This window comes from Tiliqua scincoides, chromosome 1 (assembly GCF_035046505.1).
Source record: "Tiliqua scincoides isolate rTilSci1 chromosome 1, rTilSci1.hap2, whole genome shotgun sequence".
Classification (NCBI taxonomy): Eukaryota; Metazoa; Chordata; class Lepidosauria; order Squamata; family Scincidae; genus Tiliqua; species Tiliqua scincoides.
In genome coordinates this window covers 100032366-100047400 of record NC_089821.1, presented here as the reverse complement: position 1 = coordinate 100047400, position 15035 = coordinate 100032366, and the positions used below count along the sequence as shown (strand labels likewise).

The 15035-nt window shown below is 37.7% G+C and overlaps 1 protein-coding gene across 3 annotated transcripts in view; it reads right to left on the bottom strand.

Annotated features, from left to right (window-relative positions):
• Positions 1-570: 570 nt before the first annotated feature.
• Positions 571-15035, bottom strand: part of TANK (TRAF family member associated NFKB activator) — an 80858-nt gene continuing 66393 nt past the window's right edge. For all 3 annotated transcript variants that reach the window (XM_066612085.1, XM_066612083.1, XM_066612084.1), the window contains 5 exons: positions 14380-14538; positions 13104-13177; positions 11774-11892; positions 8897-9474; positions 571-4032 (listed from right to left, as the gene is read on the bottom strand). In XM_066612085.1, coding sequence (XP_066468182.1) covers positions 3850-4032; positions 8897-9474; positions 11774-11892; positions 13104-13177; positions 14380-14538 — 1113 coding nt within the window. In that variant the 3' untranslated portion in view covers positions 571-3849. The remainder of the gene's footprint in view (positions 4033-8896; positions 9475-11773; positions 11893-13103; positions 13178-14379; positions 14539-15035) is intronic.

Genomic DNA, 15035 nt, shown 5'->3' with positions numbered 1-15035 from the left:
TTTTCCCCCAAGGTAAAAAGCCACCAATAATGTAGGTTTTCCTCTCAAGGAAGGTGTTTCAGCCCTCTGAGCATTTGCCCTCTTTTGCACTTGATTCCAGCTTTACAATATCTTTCTTGAGGTAACCAGAACTGTACACAAATATGGCTAAACCATAGATTTGTATAGGGTATTATAATATTAGTTGACTTATTCTCAACTTTTTCCCAATGACTCCAGGATGGACTTTGCCTGCCTACCACTGGGCCAACATTTTCACTGAGATATCCACCACAACCCCAAGATCTCTTTCCTGGTTTGTTACGGACATCTCAGACCCTGTCATTATATTTATGAAGTTGGGATTTTTTGCTCCAAAGTGAATCCTTTACATTTATTGACACTGAACTCTGCCACTTAGTTGCCCATTTAACCGGTTCGAAGAAATTCTTTTTGGAGCACTTAAAGAAGTACTCTGAACAATCTGCTTTGGTTTATACCACCCTGAATAGTTTGGTATCATCTGAAAACTTGGCCATCTTGCTTCAGATCATTTATGAACAAGTTAAAAAGAACCAAAACTTTATAAAATGCTTGGCATGATAAGTTTTATTACAGTAAAAACCAAACACACATTCTGGGTCACACCACAGACAAACCCTGCATACTAGTTTGTTATAGCGCGCAGGCAGTTAACAGCTTGTCAGAGACAGATGAAAGGTTGCAACCAAAGTTGTAGAGAAATGTTTGGTATAGCCAAATGAGTTAGAATTATGCAAGGCATTCTCCCTCCCCCCAAGGGTTGTAAAATGGGTATTTTATGTAGATACTAGAAATTTGGGGAAAAAAATTAAGCTTAATGTGAACAAGATATGTCAAAAGCTTAAGGCACAATCCTAACCATCTTTCCAGCACTGACCTAGCCACAATGCAGCCTCAAGGTAAGGTAAAGAACATGCCCTTACCTTGAGGAGCTCCCCTTAACTGCCTCCCCACTTCAGGATGCAGTGCACACAACATTGGCACAGCTATGTCAGTGCTGGAAAGTTGGTTAGGATTGCACCTTGACTACTATACCCTAGCCCAGATAATCCTGCTTCAATTAAAGGTACCTGAAATTTATAATTTTTTTTGGTCCCAGGTAAGTTCAGATACTTGCAAAATTCTCAGTATTAACACCTTACTTTACCAACACTGAAAACTGAACTGTTAAAAACTATCAAACCCTCCATGCACACAAAAATACAATATAGCAAAATGTTTGTGTAGTTATGATGCTGTCTGAAAAATCCTATAACGTTAAAGATCTTAATTGCATATTAGCTTCTCTGCTTGTAAAGTTACAGCATTTTTGGTGGGACATATGAGGTTTCTGGGAGGTGACAAGTAGTCAGGGAAGAACCATTATCTTTTTTTTTTTTTTTTTTAATGGGGTCCAGCCATATTGGCAGAAACAGTGGGAATCTGCATCTGGGGCCACAAGTGGTTATGCGTGACTAGTCTGCAGTTAGATATGGATCAGGGCCTTCCTCTATTCATATTCCTTGAGGCTGTAAAATTTCTTTCCATTTCTCCCCTATTGAGCAGTTCAGGAATGGCAACAGTTCCTGCCTGCTTGACTTGGAACAAAGAAGTTGAGGCTCCAAAGACAGAAATTAGTGCAGGCTTTCGGCCTCTTTTACATAGGGTAAAGCTGAAAATAAAGAGGTGGACTTGGAGTTGGTAAAGGAATTGGTGGGGAAGTTCAAGAGGGTTGACTGGGCCACTATGGACTTAGGAAATGAAGGTCATACATACTAATTATCCTAGCATCCTTCATTTTCCTTTAGAGGCCCAAAGAGATAAGTATTGCATACATTAATGCTACTATCACTGACTGATATTCAGCAGGATAATTACCAAATATACTAGGAAGAAGGCCTCCATTCATTCCTGTGCATGAATTGCCCCCTCCACAAGTGCATGAGGTTGCTACAGTTAACAAAATCCTCACAGGTCAGAAGCCTGACTTGTACATATAGCAGAACACAAATTATGGGGTGGGTCACAAATGATGGGTTGAAATCTAGGCATCTTTTCTACTTACCTGTCCCAAGTGATCCCTGTTTTGGGGTTGTGAGGATAAAGGTCACTCACAAATGCTATGATACTTAGAGTTTTATATTTTTAGGCAATTATTTAAATACTGGACATAAGTAATCTAAGGACTGTTTCATACCAAATAAACAAACATTCCTGCACATAAGCAACTTCACTGAGTTGCAGACTGCACAATTCACACCACATGTGCACATCTCTATTTTATTGTGCATTCATAAGGCAAGTGCAACCCTGGTTTTACATTACATGTAATTGCAGTGAGACAAATATATGAATATGCATAAGAATCTACATTTTGTGAGAAATACCTCTGAAGGCGCAATTCTAACCAACTTTCCAGCACTGGCATAGCTGTGCCAGTGGGACATGTGTTGCATCCTGCAGTTGGGGGGCAGTCATGGAGGCCTCTTCAAGGTAGGGCAATGTCTGCTCTTTTACCTCGGAGTTGCATTGCCCTTATGTCAGTGCTGGAAAATTGGTTAGGACTGCGGCCTAAGATAAATATCTTTACAAAACAGTTTAGCCAAGCAAAGATATTACTCTTATGCCTTTCTAGAAACAACTCCTTCATTTATCAAAGTATTAGGATTTTTCTAATGATGGTTCAAGTTCAATGTTTACAGAATGAATAGCACAACACCACAGTTCAAACTGAAACTTTCATAATGGGATCAAACACCACCACCCAGGTTTTAGTTTTACTACTATTTTACTATCTCCATTTTAGATAAAAGTGGTGAGATTATTTAAGGGTTCAATCCTATCCAACTTTCCCACACTGATGCAGACATGCCAGTGGGATATGTGCTGCATCTTGCAGTGGAGGGCAGTCATGGAGACCTCCTCAAGGTGAGGGAACAATTGTTCCCTTACCTTGGGGCTGTATTGCAGCTGCATTAGGGCTGGAAAGTTGGATAGGATTGGGCCCAAAGTCGTCATTTGTATGAGTAATTTATGTTCCCTAATCCTGAATTAAAAACAAGGAAAACTGACAAAAAATCTAGTCTACATAACTTTTTTTATTCTTAATGTTGGCTAAAAACAATGTGATGTGAGCCACAGCTAAAACATCTGTAAAAATATTCCTTACTCTCCCATCATGTTTAGATGCATCTACCACAGCTGCAAGTCCATTAGATGTTGCACTAGCAGCCCATGGGCTTGTTAATACTACCTATGAATGGGATATAAATGCATTTAAATGTAATGGGGTCTGTATGGAATATTTATATGGGAAAGTGCTTTGACTATAACCCCATCAAGTTCGTATATATGATGAGTTAAGCATAGAAATAGGACTTGTTTCCAAGTAAATGCATTCATAATTAGGGTACAAGTCATCTAACGTTACAATTAATGGTAAATGTTTTTTGTTTTTTTTTTAAAAAAAATTCAGGATCTCAGAGAACAAAAGTTATTTAGAAAAAAAGGCACAATGGCACTAGAATAACCACTTAACTGCAGGATAACTTCCATATGCAAAAAAGGAGGGCAAATCCTTCAGATGTTCAGACTGGATGGTCATAACCTGCATCCCTCCACTATCCATTTTTAAGATGAACATGTTGATAGGACAGGGCTGAATGCAGGCTGCACATCATTTCATTTCAACAACTTTAATCAAGCTAATGACAGGGCTACAGAGCTCTGAATAGATTTAGTCTAGTACAAACACCATCTTAATTGTGAAAGTTACTATATGAACTGAACTCAAAGTACAGCAGCCCCAGAGATTCAATTTAGATGAAATTTCTCTGTGTTCCAGTTACACTAAGACTTCAAGTTGAAGTGTGAATTCAGATGCCTCAGAAAGTCTTCCCTGGATGTAAGAGATGGTGGGAAAACTTTCTGACAGAATTCACATATTCCGGGCTGATCGAGTTCTGAGTCTGTAGAAGGAAGTGCCAATAAGTCATTGTCATTGTCTTGAGTGTGATATGGTTTCCAAAGTGGCTGGAAAAGCAGAAAAAAAGACGTTAGTACATGGTATAAGCTGAAGGCGACTTTTGATTGAAGAACATTGTTTTACTTTTTAGTTGAAATGCAAAAATAAAAAATAAAAACTCAAATATTTACAAGCTTCTATTCTAGAAGAGCTTGATTTATCAGTGAAAGCATTTCTTCGTTATTCAACTTTGATAAATATGTGGAAATAAAATAGTACACAAAAGTTTTTAGTCAAATGTCATTCCCATTTAAATAATAAATGGAATACAGTTTACAATATCTCAAAAATAAAGCAAATGTTAATTTAGTAAATAAACACAAGACAATACATTTTGATTCATAAAATCACTATAGGATAAATGCATTTTAAAGTACACATATAATAAAAAATTAATACTGACTATATTAATTATATTAATATTATTATACAAGTACTATATGATCACATAGGACAAGTGAGGGGGGAAAGCATTTCTTCCACTTCCAAACAACTTCAATTTGAAAGCTTTGTCTGCTACATATCATAGTTTATATACTACACACATTGTGTCATTCTTAATGTCCCAGAACCACAAGGATTCTGAAGCACAGTAGTTCATTTAAAAGAATAAAAAAAAGAAAATGCAAGCACAATTTCTCTTGGGCGTCAATTCTTTGTCTAAACAATATTTAGTATTTGTCACAAGGCCTTCGCAGATTTCTACGGCGGCACTTTTACTGTGGTCAGCCATCAATCCTTGCAGAACACAGGCTAATTAGGTGTAATTACATCAAGTTCTAACAAACAGGCTACTTTTTGTTGGTGCAAATTGCTTCAGAAACCTGTCTAGGCACTGATGCGTGTTTTAAATATCACCATGGAAGTGTGCTTTTAATTACTTATTTGCAACTCCACCTTGATTTAAACTGGCAGTTTTAATAACTGTAATAGGAGGCATGATTAGATGGCCACAATATTCATACTAGTCTTATAATATTTGATCAAGCACACACCAGCCAGAGCGCCATATATCGAAGATCTTTTACTCACTGGGATTTGTGCTTGATTTGATTCGTGAAAACTTTGGGGCTATACTGAACAGTGTCCCTGTCCAACAAAGCAGATATTCAGGATTCAGTTTTAAACAAGGAAGGAGCTAACCTGATGTGATAGCTTTATTTTGGATTTCTGCTGAAGGCTGCATTTTTACTCGGTTTTAAAAAATGATTATTTTCAAGGATATTATTACAGCATCAACCAATAAGTTATCTGTGGCTTAACTGACTAAATTAAACCTCTTTCCCTACTTTCAACATTTCAAAGTTGGGAAATTTTTGTGAAGTACTGAAGTGTGAAAAAACCAACACCATAATAAGAAAACCTTAGAGTCATGCACCAAAACCTACTTTAAAAGAAAGCATGCTTTTCATTTGCTGCCCCATTGATTAAAGTTTTCCCTCATTTAATGAACCAATGCTGTAGTTGATTTTTCTGATGGCTGTTCTAAATATTATTTTATGTTTTTAAGAAAACTGATGACTTGATTACCAGTTGTGCACAAAATTGAGAGGCCTAGTGGACAGAACAGTTGGTTAAAACAAAAAAAACCCCAAACAATAAATGTAAATAGGCAATGACTCATATAGACTGAAGTATTGTTGATTCTACAAGCATGCATTTAAAGCATACATGTGCAAGATTGGCCATCCTTCAATGCTTAAAAAAAATTAAATTAAATAGGTGCTCTATTTGCTGGATCAGATCCTCAGACAACACAAAATGCACAGATGCGTCAGAATCTCAATCATTTCGTTTAGTACATTCTTGTTTTCAGTATTACAGTTTTTAATCCAGGTGTTTAGGAAACTGCAATGTACTAAGGAAGCAGGATTGAGTTTTTATATTTAGTGTGTGCAAGAAGAGCTAAATTTATTACAGCAACTGAGAGCCACAGCTCTAACAACTAACGGCTGCCAATTACACTGCATTTAAGTTTCCCCTCCTCATCTTTATCTGTTATCACATGTACTAAATACATGATAGAAAGTCCTTGTCAGGTGTGGTGTGGGGGAGGAGAGAAGGAGACATCAGGCCTGTAAGGCAGTGCTATCAGGATGCCTGCAATGGTGAATTCTGAGAACAAGGACCCAGGTGTTTTAACAGCATGGCTTCCCACTGCCCATTTTGTTACCATGCAAGCAAGATGGCGAACTGCTATCTTAACTCATCTTGATATGGTTCTTAAAGGCAGTGAAACATCATCTTCTCATTGATCACCTTGCAAACCAGATCCCTGCAAAGGTTTCAGGCCAGCTCTAAAGTGTATGAAGGCATGTGGTTACCAACAGAGAACTATCTGAGCATTCACTGCAGTTCTCCCAGGAATGTGGTAGCATTCTTTCCCAACATGCTGTAGGAATCAAGATAATTATTTTCAGAGAAATTAATTTTCTGGTTTTTCTATTGCTGTTGCAAAGGACTATTAGGCATGCATTTCAGTGATGAAATTTTTGAATTGAAATGAATTGAATTGTATTGGGATTTTGATCCCTTAAAAATGACCCTCAAAGAAAAACATATGCAAACAAACATTCAGAGGGAACAGAGATAACATATTTAAGCAAATACTTAAGCTGTATATTTAATAGATTCTAAAGTAACATTGGCTTCTTATGCCTAAATTTCTGGATATGATGCACAATTTTAATCAAAGGCCTTATGTTCTATATTCCTTCAAGGATACACTGAGAAAATATTGAAACCATTTCTTATTGTCAGTCATTTTCCTAAACACTTAAATTTCAAGACTTCTGGCTATTGCTGAGTTATAGTACTGGCCACTCACATTTAAAATTGATATCCTAAACGTATTATTTTTCAGAAATATCTGTTTAGGCTCATGCCCTGTGCATTGTGGCAGTTCAACACCAATTCTCCTGCATTTCTTAAGCTGCATACTTCTCCATCAACCTGCAATCACATACCAGCTGTTTCACATGCTTTAATATACACAATGCAGGGTGCCATCTATTGAGAAATGAATACACAGGCTAACTAGTTAAAAGAACAAGCAGGAGACATAATGGAGAAAAAGGGAAAGGAACAAGTAATAGAATGAATGCTTTACAACTCCACAGGAACCTTACTAGTAACAGAAGAAATAGTTTAATTTGCTGTATTCAGCCCAGCTGAGAATTTGATATGATGAACAACAAAAACTGGCTTGAAAAAGTTGCTAGAAATCAAATAATTCATTGAAAAAAGAAAAGCTGTATACAGCTAACAAACAGAATGTGGTATAAATGAATAATCAATTATATATTATAAATGTGGCAGTCATTATGGTTATTTTAGAATAAAATGAAATCATGGAATGCCTCAAATGTTTGGGCACATGGGCCTAAAATATTAAAGTATTACAGTGTGAACTTGAATAAAAAATATGTTCCACATTACATTTTTAATAATTTGCAGTGACTATAATTTACAATGATTACATTACACATAGCATGATCAAGAAACTTAAAATTGGTATATGCTTGCCCACCATGTTGCAAACAATTAAAGAGTCAACTTAAATGAAGTCAGTGCTACTGTAAGTACTTTGTAGACTCCAGTACAGCTCTTAAGGAAATGCATTTAAAGAAATAGGTGGGGTTAAAAGGGGGCAAAACTATTTTAATACAGATAACATAGATCACCTCTCCTCTAAGGCAAACTGGTTCAAAAATAAAATATTAAACAATTTTAGAACAATGGCTGCCAACAGAATCTCAGACAGAGGAAGAAAAAGGGTAATTAAAGACAGAAGGTCAATCTGCCAATAGCATGATGAGATTGACTCCCATCCTGAAATAGGACGGCAGCAACATGGCCCCTGTTCAAAGAAGCAGCCATACCATGAAGTAGCACAGGAAGAGAGAGAGGGAGCACACCAGAGAAGGAGGCAAAGGGGTAGGAAAGCAAAATGATAATGGAAAGCAGCCACTGCAAAAATCTGTAAGGTTTGAGTAAACCAACATGAAGCCATGCATACCACCACCCCCCAACCACATAAACTTTTTCTTGAAATATCTAATATGGAAGATTCAGGACATGCTAAAAACTTCTGACTACATACAGTGAGGACTAGTTTTGAAGGTATGAAGTACTATTATTGTAACCTAGACGAATGTGTTCTGCATGCACAAAATCAATAAATATCTGGGAAGTATGATACACATCAAGGAAATCAAAGCAGTACTGTATAAATTACACATATTTAAAATTCCTCTGCAGACTATCATCCTGATTCAGAGGCTCTTTTCTAGGCATAGGGGCTCTGATGTAGACCCTCCCAAGTGTGTAAGGGCTTCTTCATTTGCTGCAATTTTTCAGCTAACTCTGTGCATGCACCTCCAACTGTGCACATACAGTTGACCTAACCCTGCAAAGAACAGGGAAGCCTGGATTGGCTAGAAGTGATATGCATGCATCAGAGAGCATATGGAGATTTGAACAGGGTCTTCTGTAAGATGCACAAGAACAGAAAAACAAAATGTTCTTTCAGTCTCTCAAATATTTTCCTAAGTCCACAAAAGTAAACTTTTTGTGTAAATTGTGCAACCTGATTTTAAAACATGCAGCAGCAGCAAATACAGGCTCAGAACGGGGCATCCTGGTTGCTGTGTCACAGTAAGAGCAGAAATCACGATGTTATGGTGGTGACATAATGACATTAGGCAATTGCAGTAATGCTAATGTTTTGAATGAAGTTAGCAGAAAGTGGAGATCATAAATTTTACACTGGGCAAATATTAGGTTAAATAAGTTCAACTATATGCTCTATTTTTTTCAGCTTACAGAATAATCATGTATAAATACAAAATTAATGTAAAAAAACCCAGTTACCTGCTGAGGAGCTCCAACAGTTCTCTCATTAGCTTCTGAAGATGGAAAGTTTATTTCAGGGACATTTTGCTTCGGGAACATAGTGGTTCCAAAGTTGTATAAGAAATGTGACTTAAAACATGGAGCTTTTTCCAGAGGGCTCTGTACGAGTGTGTTTGAGTGGGCTGAGGGTTTAGTTTTGCTAGCAGGAGACAGGTTATGCAGAGGTGATGCAATAGAGTCAGCACCATGCTCATCAAACAAGTTACATGACACCTCACTGAAGTTCACAGCCTGGTCTCCTGGCTCTCTATTAAACTGCTGATTCTGAAGTAAGTTTTCAGTCAACACAGTGCATGGGATCGGCGAAGTATCTGGCGCGCTCTGCAAGAAAGCAGAGTCATTGTCGGTAGGTGGGAACTTGACATTCAGTTTAGAAAGTGATTCTACAGAGTTCTCTTCCTCATCCTGGCCGACTCCTCTTGGTGTAATAGATGGGAAATGTGAAACATCTCTGCTTGGATCCTTCTTGACCCAAGGATTACCAAGATCATCTGCTTGCTCATCAGTGCACTGGATGGGCTTGGAGAATGGAATTTCTGTAAAAGTAGACACAGAGGAAAGGGTTAAAGAGTATCTAAGAGATTAGTTCAGCGCAAAATCCAGCAATAATTCCACGTTCCTCTTTGTATTTGGCTAGGATACTGGCAGACTTTCAGTTTGGTACCAAGACTCCTTCATGCGTATTTTTATAGGAGTCTTATGCCAGTGCTTTCTAAATACAGGGGGGAATGGACTCATTAACCCCTCTAGTTAAGAATAACTTGCTAAATCTCTTGTTGGGAACCAGAAATTGGCACTACTAATATACCTTGTGCCTCAATGTCTCTCTCCAATAGCAGTCCCTCTAACAATAAGTCCTCCAAACTTCTATAAAACATTTTTTTCAGGGATGTCGTAGGTCTCTCATCACTTAAGACTGCATAATATACATATCAATACATCAAATATTTCATTTTATCTGGAATGCTTTTTTCAGGTATAGGCAGGATCTACAGATACAGGGCCCCCTGAACTACATATAACCACACTTGTTATCACTGTTTGATTTCAGCTAGATCTGGGTTAAGACATAAATCACCGAGTCTCAGTTCTTGTTACATTCTTCAGTGATGTCATCCAACTCAGGAGAGACAATGAAGTATCAATGGCTGTGGGCCAACAAGTGACTTTTTTTTCCAAAGGAAGTCATCTTAAATGCAGGCTGTTGTATGCCAAAAGTCAAATATGGGACGATAGCAGTGCACAGCCATAACTGGTTCTGCACCCACTAGCCTCTTCCTATGGAAGCAATGCACAAGGAAACAGTTGTATACACTGTCACCAAGTTGCTAGTTTTCAAAGTTGCTTGTCACTATCTTGGTACCAGCATTTAGGTGCAGCTATTTTAAGGTTACAGAACAGTAATACGAATAGGTTTTTATTATGAGCAAAATCAGTAGTAGTCCTAGATTGCAAACTTCCCAGGCATCTGGTTGGTCACTGATGGAATGGTGGGTTAGATGGGCCTTTGATCTAGCACAGACAATTCTTACACAATGGTAGACATTGGTCATAAAGAAAACCTTTGAAAGCATTCGTGACAAGACATGAAATAGAAATTACCTCTAAAACAAAATGTACTAATTTCTCACAACACAGGTGATTCTGGCATTATTGTACAATGTCCCAATGAAACAATAAGTGCTCCAGGTCAGAAGCACGGTGGCAAAGGGTCTACTTTGAATGCTGAAGGTAGGAGGGTTTATCCTGGGCATCTCCAGGAAGGTCTGGAAAAGTCCTGCCCAAAACCCTGGAGAACTGCGGTCAGTCAGCATAGACAATCCTGAGCCAGACAGATCAGCAGTCTGACTCAGTATAAGGCAATTTCTTATGCTCCTTCCGGAGTTCCTATGCCACTCTCACTACCTTCAGTGGTGAAATGGAATGTACAAGTTTATAATGTATTGGTTTGGGAGCTGGACTTAGACTTGGAAGATCCAGATTCAAATTCCTGTTCAGCCAAGAAGCTTCCTGGGTGGCCTTGGGCCAGTCACTATCTCTCAGCCTCACCAACCTCACAGGGTTATCGCAAGGATAAAAGGAGAGAAGGAACTATGTACACCACCCTGAGTTCCTTGGAGGAAGGGCAATATAAACATGTGAAAATATACATACATACATTTCAAGATTTCTATGCCATCTTTTCATTTCTACATAAAGAAGCCCAAGTGGTATATAGTAGAAAACCAACACAGGCTGGGGATTTTGCCCACAGCATTATGTCTCAGGATACCTCAGGTCAGTAATGCATTTACAAAGTAGATCACACACACACACACAAAACACTTGGACAGTACCCATGTCCTTTGGTTCCCATACAATGAGTAACACCCTACCTTCAACTCTTAACAGATTTTTGCTTCTAGCAAAATAACTATGAGTAGCTTCATATATCATTATTTTCCCTTTCATGAAGATAACCTCTATTTAGAAAAAGTCATGTTCAACATTCACAAGTGAAGGATGGTAAGAGAGTTTACTTTGTTGCAGGTCAGGAAAGACAAAGCAAGAAGCAGCTTCCCAATCCATGCACATTCACAAAAAGATGAACAGTCGCATCATGCTTCACAAGTGACGGTGTACAACTTTTTTCTTCTCCCTGTACACAGGGTCATTGCTGGGTAGGATGTCATGTGTGAAGCATCCCTTATAGAGCATCACTTGATGAAACATAAAGAGCTAGGGCAGGTTCTAAACAGCTTGGAAAATGCATGCTATGTACAGTATATTAAAAAATAAAGCACAGCTTTGAGCTTAAAGAGCTGGATCACAATAAGAGCTGCAGGAAAGCGATACCAGTTACAGGTTCTCTCCGTAGGTTAAATTTACTCAGCTGGTCCGTCTGTGCTTTTGCTAGTGCGCGTATTCGATGAAATTCTTCCTTCATTTCCCAGAACACAGTTTCAAGTTCGTCCCTGAAAATGAATCAGTGTAAAATATCAATCGTCTCTATTTTGTTGTCTCTAAACAGCCACTCAGCAAGCACAGCCATACATTGGCACTATCTATGCAAGGCCAAGGGCCGGAACAGACAGGAGAATCATGATCTGATCTCCCAACCTAATTCCCTTCTCCCACCCACATAGTTTCTCTAGACTAAATCTGCCAATACTATTCACTCCACAGGGAGAGGGGAAATAAAGATATGACACAGATGCTTGATTTTTTCCCCCCAGCAGGACTAATAGTAGAGGAAAGTACTAAAAAAAATTCTCCTCCAGTGCCACTGTTTGGATCAAAAAACAAAAGCCAAATTCCCCACCCCCCGCTGCTTTGTATTTTTTTTTTAAAAGAACATTTGGAAATCTGTCTCATAATTACAGCAGTGAGAGTGCTCCTATTGTGTACTTTTTACATGTTGCATACAAGAGAAAATCCTGTGAGATGCAGCTTCATTTCTTGACACAGTGCTACGACTGGAACCATTAATCACCACATTTGATGCAATTCTCCCTTCTGTGGAATTTCTAAAAGCTAAAAAGCCCCCATTGCATTCGAAACAGGAAACAAAAATAAAAGGCATTTAGGGAGGAACATTTGTGTTTCACAGACTGATCTCAAGCAACTAGCCAAATTTGCAAGGCAGGAGGGAGACAGCAAATTGCGAGGAAGCTTAATCCCTGAATGGGTGTTGGACCTTAGTACAGGAGGTGGTACCAGATGCACCAAGCTTCGTTTTGTCTTTTTCCGCCATAGCAAAAGTTCCACCTTGAAAAGTACTCATCCTGCTCAGATCCCAATATCCTTCCTATCTCAGGGCTCTAGGAAACAAATGGGCCAAAACAACTTCTAGCAGGATTAATTTGATCTGTGCAATAATGGGATGAATGAGCTCTTCATGTGTATAGAGTCACTGATGCTCCATTCTGGTGGTGTCTTCCTTTTCTGAGCTTACTTAATGCAGCAAGAAGGAATGCCAGCGCTGCAGCAGGGTCCTTAACATCCACTGCAGCCTCTCATTTAGCTTAACTTGTTGCTGCATAAAGTGTCTCTAGGTATACCCTATTCATTCTCTAGCTGGGGATAGGAAGGAAGAGGACATAGGAGGAGAAAGGGGGCACAAACCTGGCTTTTAAAACTAGACCAATTACAGAAAAGACGAAACAGGTTAAAAAAGGTCACATACCTTTCAAAGGGAGCTGCGGCAAAGGCCCCTGGAGATAATTCCTGCCTAGGCGAAGCATGTTTTTCACTCCTTACCTTCAAAAGATTGGAAATATGAAAAAATAATAATAAGCTTGCACTGCAGCAGCCTAATAAACTTATCCAAATGAAATTAACAGATTAATATAATAACAACTTGTCAAAGACATTATTTTCACACACACACACACACACCCCACACTTTTTAAACATATACGCTGTTTACACAAATCAACTATAAGTTATTTTTGTTTGGAAAAAGTATTGGAAATCTAACATACTACATTCTAATTTATCTTAATGAGGAACAAGACACCCTAATATTTAGATAGTTGCGTATTCAGACAATTGAGGAGTGCTCCGCACTTCAGTACAGAGCTTAAATAGGAGATAAAGGGAATTTGAAATAAAGATCAGGAGGCTCCAATACTAAATATTCCCCTTTGTTTCATTAAAAGAGGTTTTCAGATAAATGTACTATTATTTTATAGCACAATTCTATGCACGTTTCCGCAGTGGTAATTTCCATTGAATTCAAAGGGATTTACTTCCATATAAGTAAACTGAAAATTGCAGTCTTTATCTCTTTTCATACAATACTTAAACCTTGATATTCTCCAGTATTTTACATTAATTTTCTTCAAAGCACCATAGGGACAGAACTAATATTGACTGTCCTATATATTTATTGTATGGTGCAGATCATAGTTTTCTTGCTGAAACGAATAAGAGGCCACCAGCCAAAACTCGAGTACATTCTTCAATAAACTGAGTTAGGCCTGATACAATGTGTTCTATCAGGTATTAAGAGAAGTTATTATATTTGACTACCACCTTGTGGATTACCCCAGTATTACATGGGCGTTTATTCAGAGCTTTTAACTAAGAAGCAAAGTTGTTGCAATAATTCATCTTTCAAATAGCTTTCAGAATCTGCAAGGGTGTCTTTACAAATGAAATCAGTATGGTCTCTTAACCAAAAACATGGATACAAACGCGAAGCAGATTGTGTGTTAGCTTTACAAAATATTTTAATACAAAACAGGAGAAAACATATAAAATCATTTATAATTACATGTAATGAAAGAAAATGTAAGTGCAAAGATGTTTCAACTGCATTTAGTTTATAGCTTAAATTAATGTTTACTGTATAAGCAAGATTAAGTATGTTCTAAGTTACAGTGGGTATACAACTGATATAAGCAATATGAAAACTAGGCTTATCTGTGAAGATTTGGCTCCTCCTTCAACATTCTTACCTCTTTTTCATAGCTTGGTACTGGCATAAAATTTACTATTTCTTTCAGATGCCTTATTTCATCTTCTTTGACGGCAATAATGGACTCATATTTCTTTTCCTTTATATTGCTTGCTTCTTCTGTTTGTCTTAATTTTACACTTGCATTCTCCAATTGTTCCTTAAAAATGAAACACACAGGCACACAGCACAGTTGGTAAATTCTCAGACTCGGAGGAATATCATTACAAAATAAACTGTTATAAGCTAAATTAAGTCTTTGCAATCTAAATGAAATCAGCCTTGTACACACTACCATCAGTTTAGGCTGAAATAATTAAAAACCATTTACTGCTACATGCAGCTATGTCTCCTTGTGGACAATTATTCAAAACAATTGTGTGTTATTTTGAATACATAAAATAGCTACACCAGTGATATGCACATTAGTGCTTAAAAATGTGGGAGATGTTGTCTTATTCCATTTATATACTCGGTTCACTAATATTAATTAGTTTCAGCATGTGTTAGAATCAAGATAAAGTACATTTAAAGAAGGTGACAATAGTCTTCAAGGATCATATTTCTGGAACACTTAGAATGTAGCTATTTAGCACTTAATGACTTAGGATTTTGCAAGATTCCAGTTACAAAGCTTCAAAAGATAAGAAATTAAAG